Here is a 26280-nt window from a genome sequence, read left to right as displayed (position 1 = left end):
GAACTCCCTTTTAGTATTTCTTTTACTGATAAGTTCTTTGTTTTTGTTTTCCTAAAATCACCTTTATTTCATTTTTTGAACATTTTGACTGTGAATAGGTTTCTTGGTTGGCACTTATTGTCTTTCAGAATTTTTAAGAAGTCATTCTATTGTCTTCTGCCATTCATCCTTTCTCTTGAAAGTCCTCTTTCAGTATTGATTGTTGCTTCTTTAAATATGTTTGTTTTTTCCTCTAGCTGTTTAAAGATGTGGCTTTATGTCTCGTTAGTGTTAGAAAATTCTTGGTTGTTATCACTTCAGATATTGCTTCTTTCTTGTTTTCTCTGTCCTTTCTTCTAGGATTTCAATGTATGTATGTTAGAACCTTTCAGTAGATTCCATATGCCTCTTACACTCTTTTCTATATTTTTCGACCTTTATCTCTCTGTGCTTTCGTTTGGATATTTTCTGTTAACTTCTGTTCTAGTTCATGGTTGCTCTGCTGGAGGCAGCAAGTACAGACAACACTTTTGGGAAATTTTGCTGTGAAGAGCAAGGATATAGAAGCAGTAATTGAACCATGTGGGAATAAAGAAAGGGTTTTGCTTATTTGCTTTTGGTTGGGACATACTAACATGTTTACATTATGATTTGAATGATTAAGTCTGTGTGAAAGAGAAAAAGATGATGATTTTTGGATAAAAGTCCTTGAGAAGGTAAGACAAAACATAATCTAAAACACAATAGGAAGGATTTTGCTTTGATACAAGTGAGACTTAAAGAGGATAGGCACTGATTTGTGTATATCAGTGGTCTTGTGTGATGGAATTCTGGCTTGACCAATGGAAAATATGCAGCTGCTTTAAGTTTCTAGACTCTTAAATTTTAGGTATATGTGTTGGGCATATGGGAAATTTGTCCAAGAAATGGAGAGTCATGTGAAAGGGTAGACCGTTGTTACAGGTAACTAATTCTGTTTTCTATTTCAGTGTATCCTCAGTGATAATCTACCTTTATCTTTATCTCTCAGGGTACTCCAAGTATTATAGTATACATTTAAGGAAATATTTAATTAATTCATTAATTAAATTTTTTGTCATATAGTTAATATTTCTGTGCTACATAGTTATAGTTAATTTCTTATAGTGCATTTAAAATTAATTCTCTTTTTAAAAATTATTTTGTTGAAGTCATATTCGTTTACAACATTGTGTAATTTCAGGTGTACATTATTATATATCAGTTTCTCTATAGACTACATCGTGCTCACCACCAATAGTCCAATTTTTATCCATCACCATACATATGTGCCCCTTTACCCCTTTTTCCCACGCCCCCCGACCCCCTTCATCTCTGGTAACCACTAATCTGTTCTCTTTATCCCTGTGTTTGTTTATCATCCACATATGAGTGAAATCATATGGTGTTTGTCTTTCTCTGTCTGGCTTATTTTGCTTAACATTGTACCCTCAAGATCTATCCATGTTGTTGCAAATGGGACAATTTTGTCTTTTTTTATGGCTGAATAGTATTCTATTGTATTTGTATATACCACATCTTCTTTATCTATTCATCAGTTGATGGACACTTGGGTTGCTTCCATGTCTTGGCTATTGTGAATAATGCTGCACTGAACATAGGGATACATAATTCTCTTTGAATTGTTGATTTCATGTTCTTTGGGTAAAAATCAAGTAGTGGGATAGCTGGATCATATGGTATTTCTATTTTTAATTTTTTGAGAACTCTCCATACTGTTTTCCATAGTGGCCGCACCAGTTTGCATTCCCACCAGCAGTATTTGAGAATTCTCTTTTCTCCACAACCTCTCCAACATTTGCTATTTTTTGTCGTGGTAACTATAGCCATTCTAACAGGTTAAGATGATATCTTGTTGTAATTTTAATTTGCATTTCCCTAATAATTAGTGATGCTGAACATCTTTCCATGTGCCTGTTGGCCATCTGTATATCTTCTTTGGAAAAATGACTGTTCATATCCTCTGCCCCCCCCTTTTTTTTTTAAGAAAGATTAGCCTTGAACTAACATCTGCTGCCAATGCTCCTCTTTTTTGCTGAGGAAGACTGGCCCTGAGCTAACATCCGTGCCCATCTTCCTCTACTTTATACATGGGACACCTACCATAGCATGGCTTGACAAGTGGTGCTGCATAGGTCTGCACTCAGGATCTGAATTGGCGAACCCTGTACCCCCAAGTTGGAGTGTGTGAACTTAACCTCTGCACCACCAGGCCAGCCCCTCCTCTGCCTGTTTTTTGATCTTTTGTTTATTTTTTGTTGAATTGTATAAGTTCTTGATATATTTTGGAAATTAACCCCTTGTTGGATATATGATGTAGGTTTTCTTTTCATTTTGTTCATGGTTTCCTTTGCCTTGCAGAAGCTTTTTAGTCTGATGTAGTCCCATTTGTTTATTTTTTCTTTTGTTTCTCTTGCCTGAGTAGACATGGTATTTGAAAAGATCCTTCTAAGACTGATGTCAAAGAGTGTACTACCTATATTTTCTTCTAGGATTTTATGGTTTCAGGTCTTATATTCAAGTCTTTAACCCATTTTGGGTTAATTTTTGTGTATGGTATAAGATAATGGTCTACTTTCATTCTTTTGCATGTGGGTATCCAGTTTTTCCAACACCATTTATTAAAGAGACTTTCCTTTCTCCATTGTATGTTCTTCACTCCTTTGTCAAAGATTAACTGTCCATAGATGTGTGGGTTTATTTCTGGGCTCTCGATTCTGTTCCATTGATGTGTGTTTGTTTTTGTGCCAGTACCATGCTGTTTTGATTACTATAGTTTTGTAGTATATTGTGATGCCTCCAGCTTTGTTCTTTCTTTTCAGGGTTGCTTTAGCTATTTGGGGTCTTATGCTATTCCATATAAATTTTAGGATTCTTTGTTCTATTTCTGTGAAGAATGTCGTTGGGCTTCTGATTGGGATTGCGTTGAATCTGCAGATTGCTTTTGGTAATATGGACATTTTAACTATGTTTGTTCTTCAGTCCCTCGGCATGGAATATCTTTCCAGTTCTTTATGTCTTCTTCAGTTTCTTTCAATAATGTCTTATAGTTTTCAGTGTATAGGTCTTTCACCTCCTTGGTTTAATTTGTTCCTAGATATTTTCTTCTTTTTGTTGTGATTGCAAATGGGATTGTATTCTTGACTGTCTTTGTGTTAATTCTTTATTAGTGTGTAGAAATGCAACTAATTTTTTTTTCCTGCACAAGATTCACCCTGAGCCAAGATCCATTGCCAATCTTCCTTTTTGTCCTTGAGGAAGATTTGCCCTGAGCTAACATCTGTGCCAGTCTTTCTCTATTTTGTATGTGGGTTGCCGCCACAGCACGGCCACTGCCAAGTGGTATGAGTCAGTGACTGGGAACAGAAGTCAGGCCAGTGAAGCAGAGCATATTGAACTTAACCACTAGGCCATGGGGCTAGCCCAAATTTTGTAAGTTGATTTTGTACCTTGCCACTTTGCTGTAGTTGTTGATTATTTCTAATAGTTTTCTAGTGGATTCTTTAGGGTTTTCTATAGATAGAATCATGTCATCTGCAAATAGAGTTTCACTTCTTCCATTCCAATTTGGGTACTTTTTATTTCTTTTTCTTGCCTAATTGCTCTGGCCAAAACCTCCAGTAGGATGTTGAATAAGAGTGGCAAGGCCCCGGCACCATGGCCGAGTGGTTAAGTTTGCATGCGCCACTTTGGCGGCCCAGGGTTTGCCTGTTTGGATTCTGGATGTGGACCTACGCACTGCTGATCAAACCATAATGCAGGGGCATCCCACATAGAACTAGAATGACTTGCAACTAGGATACACAGTGATGTACTGGGGCTTTGAGGAGGGGAAAAAAAAAAGAGGAAATTGGCAACAGATGTTAGCTCAGAGCCAATCTTGTAAAAAAAAAAAAAAAACAAAAAAGAGAGTGGTGAGGGTGGGCATGCTTGTCTTGTTCCTGTTCTCAGAGGGATGGCTTTTAGTTTTTCAACGTTAAGTATGATGTTGGCTGTGGGTTTGTCATATGTGGCCTTTATTATGTTGAGGTACTTCCTCTGTACCCATTTTATTGAGAGTTCTCATAAATGAATGTTGGATCTTGTGAAATGCTTTCTCTGCGTCTCTTTAGATAATCTTGCGATTTTTATTCTTCATTTTCTTAATGTGATGTATCACATTGATTGATTTGCAGGTGTTGAACCATACCTGCATCCCTGGTATAAATCCCACATGATCATAGTGTATGATCCTTTTAATGTATTGCTGTATTCAATTTGCCAATATTTTGTTGAGGATTTTTGCATCTATGTTCATTAGTGATATTGGCCTGTAATTTTCCTTCTTTGTGTTGTCCTTATCTGGTTTTGGTATTGGGGCGATGTTGACCTCAGAATGCATTAGAAAGCATTCCATCCTCTTCACTATTTTGGAATAGTTTGAGAAGTCTAGGTATTAAATCTTCTTTGAATGTTTCGTGGAATTCTCCAGAGAAGCCATCTGGTCCTGGACTTTTGGTTTTTGGGCAATTTTTGATTACTGTTTCAATATCCTTACTTGTGATTGGTCTATTCAGATTTTCTGTTTGTTCTTGGTTCAGTTTTGGGAGGTTGTATGAGTCCAAGAATTTATCCATTTCTTCTAGGTTATCCAATTTGGGGGCATATAGTTTTTCATACTATCCTTTGTATTTCTGTGGTTCCCATTGTATTTTCTCCTCTTTCATTTCTAATTTTATTTATTTGGGCTTTCTCTCTTTTTTTCTTAGTGAGTCTGGCTAAGGGTTTGTCAGTTTTGTTTGTCTTCTTGAAGAACCAGCTCTTAGTTCATTGATCTTTTCTACTGTTTTTTTTTAGTCTTTATTTCATTTTATTTCTGCTCTGGTTTTTAGTATTTCCCTCCTTCTGCTGACCTTGAGCTTTGTTTGTTCTTTTTCTACTTCTGTTAGGTTTGGTTAAGATTCCTTATTTGAAATTTTTCTTATTTGTTGAGGTGGGCCTGTATTGCTATGAATTTCTCTTAGGACCACTTTTGCTGCATCCCATAAGAGTTACTATGTTATATTTTCATTTTTATTTGTCTCCAGGTATTTTTTAATTTCCCCTTTGATTTCTTCATTGATCCAATGGTTGTTCAGTAGCATGTTGTTTAGTCTCCGCATATTTGTGACTTTCCCAGCATTTTTCTTGTAGTTGATTTCTACTTTCATAACATTGTGGTTGAAGAAGATGCTTGATGTGATTTCAGTCTTCTTAAATTTGTTGAGACTTGCTTTTTTTCCCAACATGAAGTCTGTCTTTGAGAATATTCCATGTACGCTTGAGAAGAATGTGTATTCTGCTTATTTTGAATTGAGTGTTCTCTATATATCTATTAAGTCCATCTGGTCTAGTGTTTCATTTGTTTCCTTGTTGTTCACTGTTTCCTTGTTGACTTTCTGTCTGGATGATCTATCCATTTATGTAAGAGGGATATTGAGGTTCCATGTTATTATTGGGTTGCTGTAAATTTCTCCATTTAGGTCTGTTAGTACTTGCTTTATATGTTTTGGTGCTCTTGCAGGCTGGGCTACAACTCTCAATGAGTTTGCACAGGCTGTGCTGTCCTTGCCTCCTCTTATAGTCACGTCAGTTGTTGTTTGAATATCTGTGACCTGGCTCACTGCTGCAGGGGAGGGGATGGGTACATTCACCTAGTTCCACTGCCTCCCAGAGATCCAGTCCATCCCTCTTCAGATACACAGTTGCATGGGTCTCTCAGATGTCCTGTTGTGCTGTGCAAGGAATCCTCTGCTTGTTAGTGAATGTCCATTTAGTGTAACTTAAGGGGAAGAGACAAAGGGAACAACTCACTCCACCTTGATGCTGACATCACTCTGTCTAAAATTAATTTTTAATAATATTTTGATGGGGCTGGCCCTGTGGCCAAGTGCTTAAGCTCGCACGCTCTGCTTTGGCACCCCAGGGTTTTGCTGGTTCGGATCCTGGGTGCAGACATGGCATTGCTCGTCAGGCCATGCTGAGACGGTGTCCCACATGCCACAGCTAGAAGGACCCACAACCAAAAATACACAGCTCTGTACTGGGGGCTTTGAGGGAAAAAAGGAAAGGTAAAATCTTAAAAAATATATATAATATTTTGAATAGAAAATGAACTTTTCTAACATATTTTCTTTTACAGTTTTGTGAGTACTTGAATAACACAACCATGTTTCGGAATAGTCTCAAGATGCTTCTTACTGGAGGGAAATCAAGTCGTAAAAACAGATCAAGTGGTAAGTGACTGTGCTACATTTATTCTGTGTGACGTTTTGGAAAAGGATGTTCTTTTAGGGATCTAAATTAATACTACAATACTTTATATATTTATTTATTAAATGGTTTATTTAATTTGGGAAAAAAAAGTTTACATTCCTGTAGAGTGTCATACTCTTTAGTAAGAGGTGGGAGCACTTGAATACTTATCAGGAACAGTCAGGTAAAGTTTGTGAAGGAAAAATATTTATTTCTAATATATGAGAGAGTAATGCTTCTGTCCACTATTATTAAAAACCTTCTAGACCTAAATTTACTTTTTGACTTATCATGCAGTTATTTCAGTCTTAACTACTCTTTGGGGAATGAGACTGTAAAAATAGGTCCCTATTTTCTATAACCTCAAAGGGTTACGGAAAGTAAAATATAAATTGAAGATTTTTACAGTCATTAACATAAATCTTATAAAGATTTTTTTTAAGAACAAGGGGATAATTCTTAGGCTTTTAAGGTAAAAACAAACCAAAACTATGCATACGTTTTTGGGAGAAATTTTGAAGAGAAATCTACTAAATGTTTGTTTTCTTTTAATGGTTTGTAGATATTTATTATATTCTTTTAATCTTTTCAATTTTCTCCTTTTTCTACATTTTACAAGTTTACATTGGTAATGTATTCATTATCATTCCCTTCAAAATGTTTTTTAACTCCAGTTGTGATTTCTGCTTGACCCATAGATATTTAAAGTATAATTGTTAATTTCCAAACAGTTGATTTCCTGGTTATATTTTTATTAACTTACCTTAATTGTGCTGTTATCAGAGAACCTATCCTGTATTATTCTTTTGATATTTATTGAGATTTGCGTTACAGCTTAGCATATGATCAATTTTGGTAAATGTTATGAATGCCACCTGAAAATAATGTGGCTTCTTGAGTTATTGGGTGTATCATAGGTCAGTTTTGTTAATGGTGGTCCTTAAATATTTTTTTATCTTTACTTATTTAAAAAAAATTGTTTATTGATATGATAAATGTGTGATTAAATTTCACACTATGATTGTGGAATTGTCTATTTCTCCTTCTATTTCCTGACAGTTTTTGTCTTGGAGTCTTATATATTTGGAACCTGTCTTATTAGTTACATTGAAATTTAGAATTGCTATATCTTCCTGGTGAATTGACTGTTTTAACGTAATGAAATGTCCCTCTTTATTTCTAATAATGCCTTTTGTTTGAAAATTGACTTTGTCTAATATTAGTATATCTATCCCAGCTTTCTTTTGAGTAGTGTTTGCAAGGTGTGCTTTGTTCCACTCTTTTACTTTCAGCATTGCTATATTGTTATACTGTTGGTAACATATAGTTGTTTTCTTTTTTATTCATGCAGACCAGTTTTTTCTCTCATGGGGAACATTGGTTTGTCTACATGAATTCAATTGGTGATACATTTGGGGTTAAATATAACGTATTACTATGTGCTTTCTACTTGTCCTGCCTGTTCTATGCTTTTTCTCTCTCCTTTCTTGCTTTATTTTGAATTGATCAAAAGATTTTTTATTATTTTATATCTCCCCCCCCTTGACTTGGCAATTATGTGCTTTTATAATTCTTTCAGTGGTTGCCTTGGAGATTAAAACATCAAAGTTGTATTTCAGTTGGTACTTTTACGCTCTTCTTGGACAATGCAAGAGCCTTAGATTCTTTTTACCCATATGTATTTTAACCTTCATAAGACATTGTTATCGTTGTTTTGTGTAGTCAGAGTTATGTATTTTTACCCACATGTTTGACCTTTTCATTGATTTTCATTTCTTCCTGCATCCCTCACTTTCTAGATGGGATCACCTTTCTTTTTGTCTTGAGAAGACCTTTATAATTTCCTTTAGTTGGGATCTTCATATGGCAAGTTTACTTTGCTTTTGTTTATCTGAAAATATCTTTTTTTGCCCTTGTATTTTGCAGGATATTTTTGCTGGGAGTAGAATTCTATGTTGGCAGTTATTTTATTTCAGCACTTCCAAATGTTGTCCATTGTCTTCTGGCTTCTTGAATTACTTCTGATGAGAAATCAACTCTCAGTCTAATTGCTGCTTCTTTAAAGATGACCTTTTTTCTCTTTATTTTTAGTTTTATAGATTTACATTATTGTGCCCAGGAGTGTTTTTATTTTTATCTATGTGTGTTTATTTTCTATTTATTTATGTATATAGGGTTTCGTGAATGTGTGGCTTGATGTGTTTCATCAGTAGGGGAAAGCTATTACCTGTTATCTTTTCAAATTTTAATTTTTTTTTGCCATTTTCTCTCTCTCTGTTCTTTCTAGGGCTCTAGTTATGCATTTGGTAGACCACAGGCATATCATCTATATCTCTTCCATTCTCTATCTATCCTTTCGTCTCTATATGCCTTATGCTGGATATTTTCTTTTGATCTTACAGTTCAGTAATTCACTCTTCATTGGTATATAATCTACTCTTAACTGTATTCAGTTCTTGATTTTAGTTTTTGTATATTTCGTTTCTACAACTTCCATTTGCTGTATTTTTTTTTTTAATTTGGAAATAATTTTAAGCTTACTGAAAGGTTGCAACAATAGTACTAAGAACTTCCCATACTCTTCCACAGATTCGCAAATTAACTTTTTTCTGTATTTTTGCTTTATCATTCTCTTTATATACATACATACGCTCTGTTTCCCTCTCTCCCCAACTCTACCCTCTCTCTCTTAATCACGTTTTTTTAAAGTCACTTGAGGCTAAGTTAAATACATCATGCCCCTTTACTCCTAAATTTTTCAGTGTGTATTCCTTTTTTTTTAACTTTTTATTAAGATTATGATAGTTTATAATCCTGTGAAATTTCAGTTGTTCATTATTGTTAGTCATGTTGTAGGTGCACCACTTCATCCTTTGTGCCCTCCCCTCACCCCCTCAGTGTGTATTTCTTAAGAACAAGGAGATTCTTTTACATAACCACAGTACTGTTATCATCCTCGGGCAATTTAACATTGATACAATACTTTTATTGAATCTACCGTGTATTTTCCAAATTTTGTCAAGTTACCCAGTAATTTTCTTCGTAGAATTTCCCCTCTTCCTTTCCAAGATTCAGTCCAAGATAACGTATTGCATTACTTGTCATGTCTTTTTACTCTCATTTAATTTGAAACCGTTTCTCAGCCTTTCTTAACGTTTTTGGAGAATAAAAGCTTGCTTTCTTTTTAAAAAACTAGAGCACTTCTATTTTTTTTTTTTTATTGTTAGAATCGGGTTATGTCTCTGTGGTCTGAATGTTACATAAAATATCACACCTGAATGTACACAATATCCATCTGTCACTCATAAGTGATTTTGATGACCAAATCAAAGTGCCCTCTAGTTTCTCTGCTATATGGATACTAATTTTCCCCTTTCAACTTAAAAACAATCTGCAGGTAGACACCATTTGTCTCTTTTTATTGTTTTCAGTTCTTTGCCAATATTCTCAATCTTGTCTCTTACCTCCCTGAACATAGTAAGTCTATATATCTATATTTATTTACCTTAAAAATCTCTGTCTGATAACTTTAAAAGTGTCTGTTTCTATTGTCTGTTTCTTTTGGTTTTTACTAATGTTATTTTATTTCCTCTTGTGCCTAGTTATTTTTTTAAAATAAGCTTTTCATTTTGGATTAATGTTAGATTTATAGGAAAGTTACAAAGATGGTACAGAGAACTCCTATATATGCCTTACCCAGTTTCCCCATTGTTACATCTTATATTACCATGGTGCATTTGTCAAAACTAAGAAACCAGCATTGGTACATTACTATTAACTAACCTCCAGACTTTTATTTGGATTTCATTAGTTTTTCCATTAATGTCCTCATTCTGTTCCAGAATCCAATCCGGAGAACTATGTTGCATTTAATTATTGTGTCTCCCCAACATTGATTGGGTTTGGCAGAAGACAGATTTTAATTTTCATCACCCACTACTCACTCTTTGATTTTATATTTACACACACACACGTCCCACTGGTCACTCTTTGATTCTATGTTTATCCCCCCCGCCTTGAGATCCAAGCTGCCTCCAAATTTGACGTTTAAAAAAATGATTTATTCAAAATTTGCTTTCTGGCCTAGAATCATGATTTTCTTAGCCACCTTCAGTTGTTCCCTGTTGACAGCAGCGCTAGCATTTTCTATCACTTCACAACAATTGCTTCATACAAGATAAATAGTAGAAAACAATAAAGCCATATTAAGATGCAGATGCTGGATAGTCTCTTTGACCTGAAGCTGGAAGTGACTCATTTCCACATGCTATCCTTATTAGAGGTAGGCATCGAATTTGTGCTTTAACAAAATTACAAATTATTGTATCATAGACTTTTGAGTAACTACTGCTTTAGTAGAGATGATACTAATAAATCCATACATGTCAAGGTTCTACTGTAGTATTCAAGCTAATTTCTTTGATTTACTACGTGTTTAATTTGTGAGTAATGATTTTGGGGGGTCTTATTCTAGTATTTATTCTTCTTGGTGGTTTTTCATGTAAAAGTTTTATAATTTAGAGTAGTTATAAGTTAGAGTAGTTATAAGAATAGTGACTTGCATTCTGTATGGAAGGAACTCTTTTTGTAGAGAAGCAGTACATTTTTTTCAAATGTACTCCAAAGCAAGAATAAATTTTATATCAAAAGAAAAAGTATATTTGTGGAATGACATTAGGTTTTTCATCATTGCAGTTTTTTCTTTAATTGTTAATGAATAATTGGGTAGCTACTTTATTCTTTACATTAACTTTGGTTCATGGCTTATTTTTAAGATTAATAAGGTAAGTTTTCTCATAGGCATAATCGTTTGTATTGTTTTAGGAACCCAACTTAGTATTTACTTTAAAAAGGATTTGTAATGAAAGGAAATTGCCTGTTCTAATTTGTCTTTTAAATAGTTGATCTGAACTTTTCTGAAGGACTAGATAAATATTTCACAGAAATAGATTTATATCAAGTAATAACAATGAATTTTCTCAGGCAAAATTTTCCCCCTAAGGACATGTGAATATCAGCTTTGAATTTTTAAACTTCATTCAGATTTATGAAGTAAAAATTGTTTCTGATGCATGTGGAACTAGGTATTCCTAAGTTTTGTGAAAAGACAACTGTGTGGCTCCTTTGAATTATGAGTTATAACAAAAATATTTATATTTCTGTTTTCTAAAAGTTAAATGTTTATATATATTTTCTTAACTTCTGTCTTAACTTTATTATTTAAGATCCTGCTAGTAATTAATAAAAATTCAAGTATACTTCTTTCATGTAAGTAATGCCATTGTTAGGTATCATTGTGTCATTGTTTTGGTAAATCATCATTCAAGCATGAGGGGGAAAAATACTGTCAATTTCAGATACTCAAGAACTCCGAAAATATAGTATTCTAAGTATAACACAGCCATTGGGAGAAATAAAATTGCTCGAGGCTATCTCCCAGCCAAATAAAAAATAAATGTGAGGAAGGCTGGAGATGCCGAAAGAAAAGCAAGCAAAGTAAGTAAAACTTATAGTTAAATATAAATAATTGCTGATAATGTACTACAACAAGTAGAATTTATTCCAGAAATGCAAAGATACTTCTGTATCAGAAAATCAACAGAAGTTTTTAGCTTAAAAAAAATTAAAAGCCACATTATTTTATCATTATATTTTGAAAAAGCATTTTAGAAAACTGAGCAGCCATTAAAAATGTCATTAAAAGAGAAAAAAGATACTTTAAATATAATAAAGACTATTTACCAAAGCCAACAGCTAAACATCATACTAAACAAAGAAATGTAGCGGCCATTTCCATTAAAACAGAAACGTGATAGAGATTTCTCTTATTACCACTCTTTCAAAATTGTTTGGGAGGTTCTAGTGTACAGTAAAGACAAGAAAATAAAATTACTAGTATAAATATTGGAAAAGAAAAGACAGTGTTTTTCAATGAGGTGAAAACCCCAGAGAATCCATTAAATATTTCCTGGAAATATTAATATAATTTGGCAAGGTGGTTGGCAGTCTTAGCTCTACCAGTATTTACTGATTAGAAATGTAAATGAGAAAAAATTTACATTCTCAATGATAATAATTGCCAAATTCTCAGGAATAGATTTAACAAGAAACTTTATTGAGGTATGTAAGACTTGGACAAATGGAAAGACATATCATGTTTCTGGATTTACACATAAATTTATTGCAGTTCCGTTTAGGAAAACAGCAGGTTCATTTTCAATTTAGTAAAATAACTTTAAAGTTCTGTTGAAGAACAAATGAGAATAACCAAGGATGAAAAAATAATAATTGATTTTAGTGGGGTATAAAGGTATTAAAATTAAATACATACTTACATTGTTAGACAAATATGCTAGATATGTCTAGGACAGAGAGCAAGGAAAACCATGATATTAATGAGGCAAGAGCATACTTCATTTTGTGGAACTGTCCAGCGTATTGTAGGACACACTGCCGTTATGACCAAAAGATGCTTTCTAAATTTTCAAACAATCATAGTCTGCCCTTGATTGAGATCTTAGCTAGAGCTAAATGGAGGTGTTAGATGTTATTATTATTTTGTCATTATATTACCTTAAATTCTTGGGGCTCTGATTCTTCTGTTATATTTTATGACTTGTTCATGATGGATCATTTCCTCTTGTGTTTTCTAAGGTTTGTTTATAAGCTCACCTTAGTTAGGAATTGTTTTCTGTGGGGATCCCGTGCTGTTGACTGTTGAAATGCCTCTTCTGCTAGGCACTGCTCGGGTATCATAGGCCTTAGACTGAGTTTTTAAAGTTTTTAATTGTGATAAAATATATTAAACATAAAGTTTGCCATTTTAATCATTTTTAATTGTACAATTTCGTGGCATTAAATACATTCACAGTGTTGTGCAACCATCACCACTATCTATTCCCCAAAATTTTTCATCACCCCGAACCATACTTTGTACCCATTAATCAGTAACTCCCCATTTACCCCACTCCCTCCAGCCCCTCATAACCTCTAATGAATTTGCCTTTTCTAGATATTTCACATAAGTGCAATCATACTATTTTGTCCTTTTGTGTCTAGCTTATTTCACCTGACATAATGTTTTCAGGGTTCATTTCTGTTGTAGCATGTATCAGAACTTCATTCTTTTTTATGATTGAATAATATTCCTTTGTATGTGTATGCCACATTTTGTTTATCCATTCATCCATTAATAGACACTTGGGTTATTTCTATTTTTTAACTGTTGTGAATAATGCTGCTATGAACATTGTTACACAGGTATCTGTTTGAGTTTCTGTTTTCGGTCCCTTTGGGATTATATCTAGGGATGGAATTGCTGGTCATATAGGGAAATGTACAAAGTTTCCTGTGAACCTATGTTTTCATTTCTTTGGGTTAAATGTCCAGGAATGCAATTGCCAGGAGGTATTTTAGTTGCAAAAGTGCCAACTCTTTTCCAGAGTGGCTATACCATTTTACATTCTTACCAGTAATGTGTAAGTGATCCAGTTTCTCCTCATCTTTGCCAGCATTTGGTATTGTTTTTATTTTAGCTATTTTGATAGGTGTGTACTGGTATCTCATAGTGGCTTTAATTTGTGTTTTCCTAGTTGCTAATGATACTGAGCATCTTTTTGTATGCTTATTTGCCATCTGTGTGTCGTCTTTGGTGAGATATCTTTCAATGTCTTTTGACTATCTTCTAATTGGATTGTTTGTTTTGGTGTGTGTTGAGTTTTGAGAGTTCTTTATGTAGTCTATCCTTTGTCAGATAGATACGTGGTTTGCAAATATTTTTCCCAGTCTATTGTCATTTTGTCCGAACAGGATCTTTGTGGAACACAAGTTTTTAATATTGATGAAGTCCAGTTTATCAAGTTTTACTTTTATAGATCATGATTTTGGTTTCTGTTAACAGGTGTTATTCATTAGTCTCTAAGTACTAGGTAGAGTACTGGTTGCTTGGTATTTGAGTTTGAGTTAAATTCTCTTATCCTCTGAGCAAAAATCAGTTCATCTATGAAAATAGGACACTTTGTTAGAAGCATTTGTAACTGGTGGTGTTGTTTTTTGTCCATTGGGGATTGAAATTAATTAAAATTTTTATTGGTCTCTAAATAATAAGTGTTCATAATAAGACTATAAAGGAATATGTACAGTAGTATTTAATGCAAATACATTTTTACTGTAAAAATATCTTTTTCCTTCTAGGGACAGTAAGATTTTTTTCACTAATAAATCATCAAATTACAACATAGGCTTTTCAAGGGTTTTTACCTTTTCTGTAACCTGTTCTAACACATTAGAAAATGCTCTCCTCTTTAATGTGGGGAAAGGATTTTGCTTATTTAGTGATAGAGCTGCAAAATCTTTTGTAATAAAACCCAAACCTGTCATATTTTTATTGACTGCTGTTTCCTTTTCTGTTTCTCTGCCCATCAATTTGCCCAATTTGTGGTTGGCTGTTGAAATATTTACTCCTTTAGAAATTCATTTGTCCTTGCCAGTTAAGATAGACTGTCATGGAACTTAAAGTGAAAAGTTATTAGAGGAAGTAACAGAATGTGGCTGTATAAAAGAGAATAAGAATCCTTATTTGGTGTTAAAGGACAGTGGGCTGTAAAAGTAAATGTGACTGGAGAGTGAAAAAAGTGGCAAGAACCTTGAAGTTGCATTTTGAAACAAATCTGTTTTGACTGGTTTGGTTATATTTCAGATATTTGTAACAGTTCAGCAATTAAACTAATAGCACTTCTCATCAGATAGACACATACACTTACACTCACATTTTCACATTTATTTCCATCTTATTTTTTCAGAGTTGTTTTAGAGTTATGCTACCTTCACAAGATGAATTATCATGAATTTTGTCTTTTACTGTGCTTTATGTATCATATAATTTTTTTTTTGAGGGGGATTAGCCCTGAGCTAACATCTGCTGCTAATCCTCCTCTTTTTTTTGCTGAGGAAGACTGGCTCTGAGCTAACATATGTGCCCATATTCATCTACTTTATATGTGGGATGCCTGCCACAGCATGGTTTGACAAGTAGTGTGTAGGTCTGCACCTGGGATCCGAACCAGTGAACCCTGGGCCACTGAAGCAGAATGTGCGAACTTAACTGCTGAGCCACCGGGCTGGCCCATCATATAAATTATTTATTCCTTGAAAATTTAGTACTACTCAGACATAAAAATGACTGGCCTGGACTTGTTGGGGCTTTTTGGGGTAGTTTTTGACGGTATTTTCTATTTTATTGTTGTTGATCTAATTAGGTTTCCTTTAGGCAATTTGGAATAATTTATTATTTTCTTAGAAAATTGGCCATTTAATTTAGATTTTAAAATTTATTTGCATGTAGTTATACATATTGTATTCACGTTTAATTCGGTTTTGCCTAATACTGAATATTTTTATATTTCCTGTTTCTTAGCTTTGTCTGAAGCTTATCTGTTTTATTAGCTTTTTCAGAAGATCCAACTCTTGAATTTACTAATTTTATTTTCTTCTCATTTACACTATGAATTTTTCTATGATATAGCTTTTGCTGTATTCTATAAATTTTAATATGTAATAGTCTCATTATTAACTTTTTAAATAGTCTGTAATTGCAGTTGACTTTCTTTTTGACCTGAGTAATTTAATCAGCTTAAAATTTTCCAAGGGATTGATTTTCTTTTTGGTTAACCCTTTGTTATAATTTTATAATTTAATGCACTGTGGTTATAAAATGTGGCTTGTTTATTTGCTTCTCTTTAAAGGAGTGATTGGTGAACTACCTTCTTTAGGCAAGCCACCTGTATTTGTAAATAAAGTTTTATTGGAACATAGCCACAAGCCTTTGTGATAGAGACTGTATGGCCCACAATCCTGAAATATTTATGATTTGGCTCTGTAAGAAAAAGTTTGCTAACCCTTTCTTTGAAGTAGTGAGATTTAATTTTCTTGGCTGGGTTTTGATCAGATTTTATACTATCTAATGGTTGCAGGAAAACAAAACATTTTCTATTGATGGGACAAAGTTTACTGTACTGACTGAGTAAATGTTACTAATTTTTTATCTCCTGCATGTTAATTTTTCGCTTAGTGGAGCTTCCAATACTTTTGCCTTTAATCTGTCTGTATTTTCTATTTAAGTTGTATCTCTTGTATATATCATGTAATTTTGTCTTGTTATTGTTAAATCCAATCTGATTTTCTAATTTCAAATGGTATATTTAGTTCATTTACATTGACTGTATAACTGTTGATATGATTTGGTTTAAATCTCTCATCTTGGTATTTGTTTCTTTTTTTTTCATTCCATATGTTTCTTGTTCCTCTTTTTTTCCCCCTGCTCCCTGTCTTCTTTAGGATTTATCAAATATTTTTAATTCATTTTCTTGTCTTTTAGCTATACCAAGTCTTGGAATTTATTTTAAAGAGATTATGCAAGGGAATGTAATATGCGTCTTTAACTTTTTATAGTTTAACTTGATTTTCATTTTAGTGTTTTATGAGCACTGTAAAGACCTTATGATATTTAATTCTATTTATGTCCTATTCTTTGTTGTCTTATATTTTACTTCCACTAAGTATATCCATACATACAATGCATTGTATACTGTTGCTTTAAGTAGTCAGTAGTCTGGAAGATGTTTTTTAAATGTCTTTTTACCCATATGTTTCTCCCTTCTAGTATTCTTTATTCCTTCTTGCAAAATGGCGTTTTACCTGGGATAATTCTTTTCTTGAAGCATGTGTCTGCTGGCAATGAATTATCTCAGCCTTTGTCTTCCCATGTTTTTATTTTGCCTTCATTTTTAAAGGATATTTTCTCTAGGTATAAAATCCTAGATTTGCAGTTCTTTTCTTTCAATACTTTGAAGATGCTATTCTGTTATCTTTTGACTCATATTGTTTCTGATGGAAAGTCAGCCATCATTCTCATTGTTTTTTCCTTGGAATGTAATGTGACCTATTATTTATTTAATTTGGTCTGGGTGCTTTAAATTTTTTTTCCTTATCTTGGCTTTTCGCATTTGGCTCTGATATGCTTAGGTGTATGATTTTCTTTGTATTATCTTGTTTGGATTTTGGTGAGCTTCTTGAGTCTATGTGTTTATGTCTTTCATCAATTGTGGAAAACCTTAGCCATTATTTCTTAAAGTAGTTCTTCTATCCTATTTTTCAGTTATTTTTTTCCCTTTAGTTAATTTATGTTGGCCTGTCTTCAGGTTTATTGATACTTTCTTCTGTTGTGTCCAGTCAGCTTTTAAGCCCAGTCACTTAATTCTTAATTTAGATAGTGTTTTTCAGTTGTAGAATATTCATTTGGTTCTTTTAAAGATATTCCATTTCTCTGTTGAAATTTTCAATCTTTTCATCCATTCTCTTTTTTCTTAACTTATATATAATAGCTAAAAATAATAGTTTAATAGCTGATGTGTCTGCTGAGTCTAACATTGAAGTCATATGTACATCTGCTTCTATTAATTATTGTGCCACTTGATTACGGATCATATTTTCCTGCTTCTTCACACATCTCAACATTTTTCTCTTGTTTACCAGACATTGTGTTTAAAAGAACTGTGGAGGCTGGAATAAATAATATTTTTCGCTAGAGAGGGAAAGCCTTTTCTTATGTAAGACAGCTATGATGAGATTTGGTGTCTTGGATTTGATAGAGTGTTGAAGTGGATAAGGCCTAGGTTGCAGTTTAGATTGTTTAGTTCACATGTATTTCAGTTGTCTAGGGTGAGGTCTGTTCTGTGCCTGTGCCTGTATGTCAGACTTCTCCCTTTAGGAAGATTCATCTGATTATGAAATCTTGCTCAACTTTATTGTCAAGCTTCCAGTCCCCCAGATTGTTGCCACCATGAACTTGGTAGAAGTACTGTGTAGACAATCAGTGGGCAGGGAGATCTAGCTTTGAATTTGGGGTTCTTTCACCTTGTCTGCCAGGAGTTGGCAAACTGTGGCCTGCAGGCTAAATCTGGCCTACCACCTGTTTTTTTAATATAAAATTTTATTGAGACATAGCCATACTCATTTGTTTATGTATTGTCTATGTCTTATTTTGTGCTACAAGAGCAGGAGTCTATAGTTGGGACAAAGAAAATATTTACTGTCTGGCCCATTACAGAAAAATTTCCTGACCCCTATTCTATACTGTCAAGCCTAGACTTGTTCACAAAGTTGTTAAAAATTTTGTTGATTTCTCTTTATCTCAGTGGATTCTTTGCCTATGGCAGACCAATCTTCCTCCTACTATCCATGCTTTGACTTAGTAAATCACCATAGTGATCTTAAATAAACTTCATCAGATCATATCAATCTTAATGTTAGAACTCTATAAAAGATTTTTAAAATAGAGTTCAAAGTCTTTCACTGAGCTTACAGAGCCCATGATAATATAAACACTGCCTGCCTTCCCAACCTTCTTCTTCTTATTATTTTTTAATAGGCTATTTTTTTAGAATACTTTTAGGTTCATGGCAAAATTAAGGGGAAGGTACAGAGATTTCCCATGTACCCTCTGCCCTCAAACGTGTATAAAACCTTCTTTTTTTTTTTTTTTTTAACACTCACTGGCCTTTCTCCTCAATCTCCTCACTGATCTTCCTTCTCAGCTCCCACCATATTCAAACTCCATCCAATTATACCTTTCCTATCCTTATAGTACATATATCACTCTTTGAGATATTTTCCTTGTTTACTTGGTTTGTGTTATTGTTTGCCTTCCCCAGTAAATGTAAGCCCTACAAGTTCAGTGACTGTCTTATTCCCAGCATCTAGAATAGTGCCTGGATATTAATAGATCAATAAATATTTGTTGAATAAATATACTGTTTTCTCTGACTCACCATCATCTGCTTTCACTCTCATCCTGCTGCTGTGTTAGTTTTCCTAAGGCATTAATTAGAAAATTCTTAGCTTGATAGGACCTGACCTCACCTGACTTCTCTAGCCTTATTCCTTGCAACTCTTATTCAGAAACTTTCCACTTTATTCAAGCCAGTCTTCTTAATGCTTTATATTTTCTGTACTCCTTTGATCATGACATTCACCTTGTCTGGAATAAACTTGCTATTTAAACTTGAGTCACCTGTTTATCTCCTACTCAGTCAATCATTAAAGTCCAGCTTCTGTCTCATTCTGGCTCACAGTGATCACTTGTTTGCCTCACATATTGTAGTGCTTATTGCCTGTATTCCTAATGTGAAACTTAATAATGTAATGCTTTGTATTGCTTATAAACTTTTTAGAAATGCTTCCCCAATATAGTTTAACATCCTAAGGGTAAGGAGTGTACACTTCCTTTTATCCCTCCGTCAGTTCATCCTGTCGCTATATTTACATTTGTATATCTACATTTCATTGAAAGAGAACATAAGAGGTTGTGTAAACTTCTTGTCTTTGATGAAGCATGTGTTGAGTAACAGTTACCTTACATTTGCATGTTTCTATATTTCACAAAGGAAAAGGACTTTAACATGTACTGTCTCATTTAATCTGTATAGCAAATGCCACTCCATTTTATAGATAAGAGATGAAAAGATTTGCCCAAGGTAAAAAGACTTTTCCAAGTGTCTACGGTTAGTCAACAGCCATTGGAATAGAAACTATTGAATTCTCACTCTTCATATGTTGCTGTCACTGAATAAATGAGACTTTGTATTGGAATTATGTCTCAACTGAGATCTAAAAACTATATGTTTTTTCTTTGAAGTAACAAGTCAGATGTTAAGAGATCTTAAATTGCTAAGGATTATATCAAAACAACAGGTAGCCAAGAGTTTAGTAGCTTCTTGTGGTAGTTGAGAAAGATTTTATTTTTATTTTTTTTTGGTTGTGTGCATTTTTGCTCTGTGATGTTTTCCCCCTTGTTTTTCATGGAAATGTTACATATGGGTGCCGTTTATACATTGTGAGTGGATTTGTCAGTTTCTTCTATGTTTATTTGAAAAATCACCTTAAATGCAAACTAATTAACATTAGCATCTCTCCATGGCTTTCTCAATTATTAGATTTATGTGAGTACAGTTGATGTTAATTTTTTTGAAAATTTGCATGCAGTAGAACATTGGTCTCAGTCATTTTTCCGTCCATAAATTTCTACAGTATTTCTGAAAATATTAGGGATTCTCAACTAGAGGGGCAAATAGAAACATTAGAATTGGAGAAATTAAGTTAGATAATGCCTCTCTTTTGGTTGTAGATGTCTTCTCCTCCATTCTTACTGGCTTAACGCAGAGTATTTGGGGATGGGCAAGTGGGGAAGGAGGGTTGGCAGGCAAAATGGAATGACAAGTAGTGAAGGCCATAGTGAGAAATTTCAGCAATGAAGTGCTCAATACTATTTTAGAGACTGCCGTAAGTTGATTAGAAGCCTGTGTCCTTCCATGAGTCTGTAACATCTGTTCCTGATTACCTTTGCCTTCATTTCCTATAACTGTACCTCTTGTTCTTGCTCACTTCTTTTTAGCTACATTAGCTTTCTCCCGCTTTCGAAGTGTTATGCTTGTTGTTCCCTTTGCCTGGAACGTTAGCTCCCTTACTTCACTGGGGACTTGGTTTAGAAGTCACCTTCTCATTGAAGTCTTTCCTGGCTACCAGATTTAAGACTAACCTCTTCATGTCCCCTTTTTTATTTTGTCCAACATTTTATGTTTTGTTTCTGTTGAAATTATCACTGTTTTTCTTATTATATATCTTATTTTTCTATTTTATCTGTCTTTCCTACTGGAATACAGGTTTCATGACAACTTCATTCTCCTTTCCACCGCTGTGTCCTTAACACCGGCCTGGCACGTAGTAAGCATTCAGTAATATTTGTTTTATGAATCAATAACATTTTAAGCAAGATAACCCTTAAAGATGAATAACTTTGAGGAAGATAAAATATACATTTTATTCGGTATATAAAATGGACTGCAGTGAGGAGATATTAGTTATGATGAAAGGCTGATGAAGTGAGAGGAGAAATAAACAGACAGGATACACAAAGAAGACATTTGTGAGGTAAAATAGAAAGGATTTGCTTACTAGAGTAGCTGGGAAAGGAAAAAAATGGGAGGAAATCATTTGTTCTGAAATTTCTTGCTAGAGATACTGACTAACTGGTGACATCACTTTATTCCAAGCCCTTAGTAGGTACACAATAATCGTATTTTGAATGAATAACTCCAGAGATAAATTGTTACCTTTTGCACTAAATTTTGCTTTTGAATTTAATTTATTTCACTCCATGGTTTGTTTCCATTCTTCTGGGTTCCCTTCTAATTTACCCTTATTTGAGCTTTGGGAATATGTTTCCCCTGGACTTTAGGACAATTTAATGTTACAAGCCCTTGTGGCACTGCACTGCAATATTTCAGCCTAAAGATTTGTTTCCATGATCGTCTGCTTTCATAGTTCAGTGCTCTCATAGTTTACTGTTTCCATTATTGTTGCTGAAGAAGGAAGCCAGAGAAAGCTATGTGGGATTTATGCTGTCACTACAAGCCCTTTTGTGACTAATTCTTTCCAATTTTAAAAGAAGTAAATTTTCATTCTTTTATTTAGTTTTCTACCTATCTGCAATTTGAACAAGATGCTTGAAATTTAAAATAGTGTTTTCTTAGTATTGATGGAAGTTCCCCTGATAAAAATGTCTTCGATTATTAACCCAAGCTTATCATATTTTAAACAACAAATTTTTTAAAAAGATTAAACTGGTTTACTTTGGACCATTGTTCTACAGATCAATTACTTTTAAAATCCAAATATATATCAGATGTGCCACTTATAATTCTGTATTCATAAATCTGAGAGTGTGCCCTGAAGACAAATATCTAGGAAATAGATTCTAATTTTTAATTTAAAAAGAATTTAAATAGTTAAAATATATAATTTTTTAGTGCCTTCTTTTTCATACAGCATATTTAGAAATATAGTAATGCTTTCACCAAGTTAAATTAAGTTATTTTAACAATGTCAAATTTTTCATTGGAATATATATAGTTTTTTGTTTTCTTTGTTTTTTTTTTTGAGGACGATTAACCCTAAGATAAAATCCACTGGCAATCTTCCTCGTTTTGCTGAGGAAGATGGGCCTTGAGCTAACATCTGTGCCCATCTTTCTCTACTTTATACGTGGGACACCTGCCACAGTATGGCTTAATAAGCGATGTGCAAGTCTATACCCAGGATCCGAACCAGCGAACCCTGGGCTGCTGAAGCGGAGTGCGCGAACTTGACCACTACGCCACAGGGCCAGCCCCAGTTTTTTATTTTCTTACAAAATTTAAATATTTCAAATAAAGAAAACTCTAGGCTATAGATTTGTGCTTTTGCAAATTTGTAGTATTCTATACCATCCCATCATCTCCTTCTATATTATATAATCATGCTTACTTCTGTTTTCTTATGACAGATGAGAATTTTAATAAAAATATGTACATGTACTCATGATAGTAAAGGTTAACTATAGAGCCGAGAAATGAGTGAGATGCTAAAAGGAGATTATCTTTTGAAAATTGCTATGGTGCTGCATTCATAGACTTGTTCTCAAGGATCTCTAGAATACATTTCTATAAATGGGAAGCATCTTCAGTACAGGTATAAGTTATATGTCATTCCTTAAAGAAACTTAATAACCAAAAATTTAACCTTAAAAACAAGCTTTGCCCCCCCCCCCACTCCATTTTCATAGATTTCTTGTATTCAGATTTTATTTGACTTCGTGGAGAAAATAGATTAACTTATTTTTTTCAGGTTTGGAGTGTTCTGACCTGGAGTCATGATTTTTCTTTCTTTTGTTCCTAAGTATCTTGCCATCAAAAATCCTGGTTCTGAGCTAGCCCTGATGGTCTACTGGTTAAAGCTCGGCACTCTCACTGCTTTGGTAGCCCAGGTTCGTTTCCCACTCGTGGAACCACACTATCCGTTTCGTCTGTCAGTTACCTGCTGTGGAGGCACATAGAGCTCACATAGAAGAATTAGAAGGACTTACAGCTAGGATATACAACCATGCACTCGGGCTTTGGAGAGGGGGAAAAAAAGGAGGAAGATTGGCAACAGATGTTAGCTCAGGGCAAGTCTTTCCCTGCAGAAAAAGAAAAAAAGTAATCCTGGTTCTTTAAGAGGCGCTCCAAAGAGATCTTTAATGCCTTACCAAGATATAAAGTAAACTAGTCGTGTTTCTAAACGAAGGGTGAAGCAGCTAGGTTTTGTTTTGTTTTGTTTTTTCCTAAGCCACCATTAATCTTTTACTTTTAGAAAATTGGAAGGAGCAAGTAACATTGAAAATGTCATCTTTACTATTAGAATGAGACTGAAAGTCTTGCATGGTAACTCCATAGTTGAACAATTTTCAAATGAAATGTCTTTGGTAAAATTATTTCATGTAATCAATAGGATATATCAGTGAAGTACTATTAATAAAAAGATATATGATACAGATATAACTATGACACTAATTCTCTTTCTATAACACAAGATGCTTTTACTATCCTCAGATGAGTCTATAGTATTGAAATATCCTTTTTGTATGTATATAAAGATATAAAACTTGGAAAAATATATTGTTCATCTCTGCATACAGTTGATTCAGATTCAGCATCTATTTATTGAATATTTATTATGTGCCTTGCACTATATTAAGTAATTTAACCAAAATTATACTCATATATTACTTAGTCTACATTAACTTGAAATATGTATAAAATTTGAAAATTGTGGGATAATTTCTTTTTTGCTCACTAAAGATTTTATTTTAGGGAGTCTATAGTTTTGGTTAGGAAAGAACTTGGTAAATATCATTTATGGTTATTGTAAAACGTTTAGCTCTTTGCTCAGACGAAGAATGTTATTGAGAACAGAGGCATCTTTTATCCATTTAGTATCCTTGGTCCCTGTTTCTTAAGAAATATTTGTCACGTGGCATGAATTTTCTGAAAAAGTCATACCATTATTTTGTCTTTTGTTTTGTTTTTAAAACAGATAAAACTAGTTTTGAATCATTTTAAGATAACTTAGTCATCCTATAAAATAGTGCTGTTCAATAGAATTTCTGTGATGATGGATATAGTTTATAAACCTGCATCATCTAATCCTGTAATGGAAAGAACTTATGACTGTCCCCAAATGTGGTTCATTAAATCACTCCACAAAGATTTTTTAGTGCTTACTGTGTATCAAGCATTGTGATACATGCTGGGGATAGTTCCTATTCTCAGGGAGCTCAAAGTCTAGTTAGAGGAGAGAGATTCCTAAACCAACAGTGACAATACAGCTGGAGGATAGGGAGGGAGGAGAGGAGAATGCAAGTTGAGCTTCGAAGGATAAATATGTGTTAGGGGTCCGCATAGAAAAAGTGGCATTTGCCGGTAGATGAAGATAGGAGACTATATGGTGCATTCTGGCAACTGCAAGATTTCTCTATTCCTGGAACCTAAGGTGAGGTAAAAAGTTGCTAAAAAGAATGGACAGTTAATCACTCGTCAATTAACAAAGTGTTTTGTATGCCGTACTAAAGAGTTTGGATTATATCCTTAAAGCCACAAGGGAGCCATTGCAGGGTTATAAACTGGTGAGTAAAAAAGATATTAACATTTGAACTCAATATCCTTGCCCACAGATTTATTGAATTTGAAATTTCTAGAGGAAATAAGAATTTTATGTTAAAATTTAAATTTGATTAGATCCTATATAGTCTTTTCCCTGGTTGGGTTTATGTGCTGTTGTAGCAGTTAGAATGGTTAGAATTATACCAAAGATCCAATTTAAAATGATTGAGATATGAAGGAAATTTATAAGTTGACATAATAAAGAATTTTGGAGGTATGGTGATTACAAATAAGTTAATTCTGAAGTTCAGCAGCATAATCATGGACTCAATTTCTTTCCATCTTTCTGTTCTGCTGTTTTCAGTGTATTGGTTATTTTTCTGAGGCTTGTCCTTACATAACTGCAAGAGGACTGCGATATCTTCAGCTTTTATATCTGCACACAGTATTGTTCAAAGACTGGTAGAACAACTGGCCCTTTCTTAGGTTCATTTTTAGATTAAAGAAGACTTTCCTGAAAGCCATCTCTCTCCTTCCCCCATTAGCTTCACATCCCGTTGGTCAAATCATAGAACACAACCTTTCTTAAACCAATTAATGGAATTGCAATGGTTGTTATTAAGATTATTTGCTAGTTAAGGTTTGCCTCCTGAGGCTAAGGAGAGAACCAATCTCCCTTGAAGCAAATACCTAAAATAAAATCAGAGTTCTGTTAGTGTGAAAGAAGGGATTAGGTAGGCAATCACTGGAGTCTGCCACTTGTTTTACTAGCCTAGCAATGGGGTTTGTTTGTTTATTTTTAAAATTAGTGGTCTTTCCCATCCCAAGAGTTAGAAGGAGAAGCCCATATTTGTCCCCAGATAGTTTGCTGGTGATGTAGAGCTATTATGGTATGAATCAATCTCTTTGAGTCTTATCCACTTTGAAAATCTTGGTTTCTGACCTGCAAAGCTGAAGACTGGGCCCTGAACCACAGGGTTTTACTGTATAAGAGGCCTTGCCTGGGAAACAAACCAACCCCTCATCCCAGAAGATATATTTCTATGATTGTTCTTGACCAGGGGAATTCTTTTGTAGTCTGGAGGAAAAATGAATGGGAGATTTGCTCTTACTTAATTTGTTTCCTGAATATTTTTTTTAATGATATGAATCCTTTCTGTGTCTGTAAGGGGCCAGGTTTTTCAAACTCAAATATTCAGAAATGATCTGTCTGCATTTTGCTGTCACCTCACATCCTAACCACAAAAGACTTGGCTGCTTGAAAAGGGGATGCTCGTGGCAGAAAGACAATATTGAAGAAAAAAATTAATTTTTTCAAAATAATGCCTGGCTGTACTTTTTTGCTCTAAAAATTTACCTCATGTCTCATTCCATCACCTCTGATGTTATTCATATACTGGTTGGTTAGTGTAGACATTTCTTTAGTCAGAATATTGTGTTACTTTGCCGTTCTTCTTTCTTCTCATCTTGAAGATGC

At 33.9% G+C, this 26280-nt stretch overlaps 1 protein-coding gene across 12 annotated transcripts in view; it reads left to right on the top strand.

Annotated features, from left to right (window-relative positions):
• Positions 1 to 26280, top strand: part of TANC2 (tetratricopeptide repeat, ankyrin repeat and coiled-coil containing 2) — a 388516-nt gene that overhangs the window by 63582 nt on the left and 298654 nt on the right. For all 12 annotated transcript variants that reach the window (XM_070227084.1, XM_070227082.1, XM_023652253.2 and 9 more), the window contains exon 2: positions 6179 to 6272. In XM_070227084.1, the coding sequence (XP_070083185.1) occupies positions 6206 to 6272 (67 nt within the window). In that variant the 5' untranslated portion in view covers positions 6179 to 6205. The remainder of the gene's footprint in view (positions 1 to 6178; positions 6273 to 26280) is intronic.

Source organism: Equus caballus, chromosome 11 (genome assembly GCF_041296265.1).
Source record: "Equus caballus isolate H_3958 breed thoroughbred chromosome 11, TB-T2T, whole genome shotgun sequence".
NCBI lineage: Eukaryota > Metazoa > Chordata > Mammalia > Perissodactyla > Equidae > Equus > Equus caballus.
Note: the sequence above shows the minus strand (reverse complement) of the source record. Positions and strands in the feature narration are given on the sequence as shown.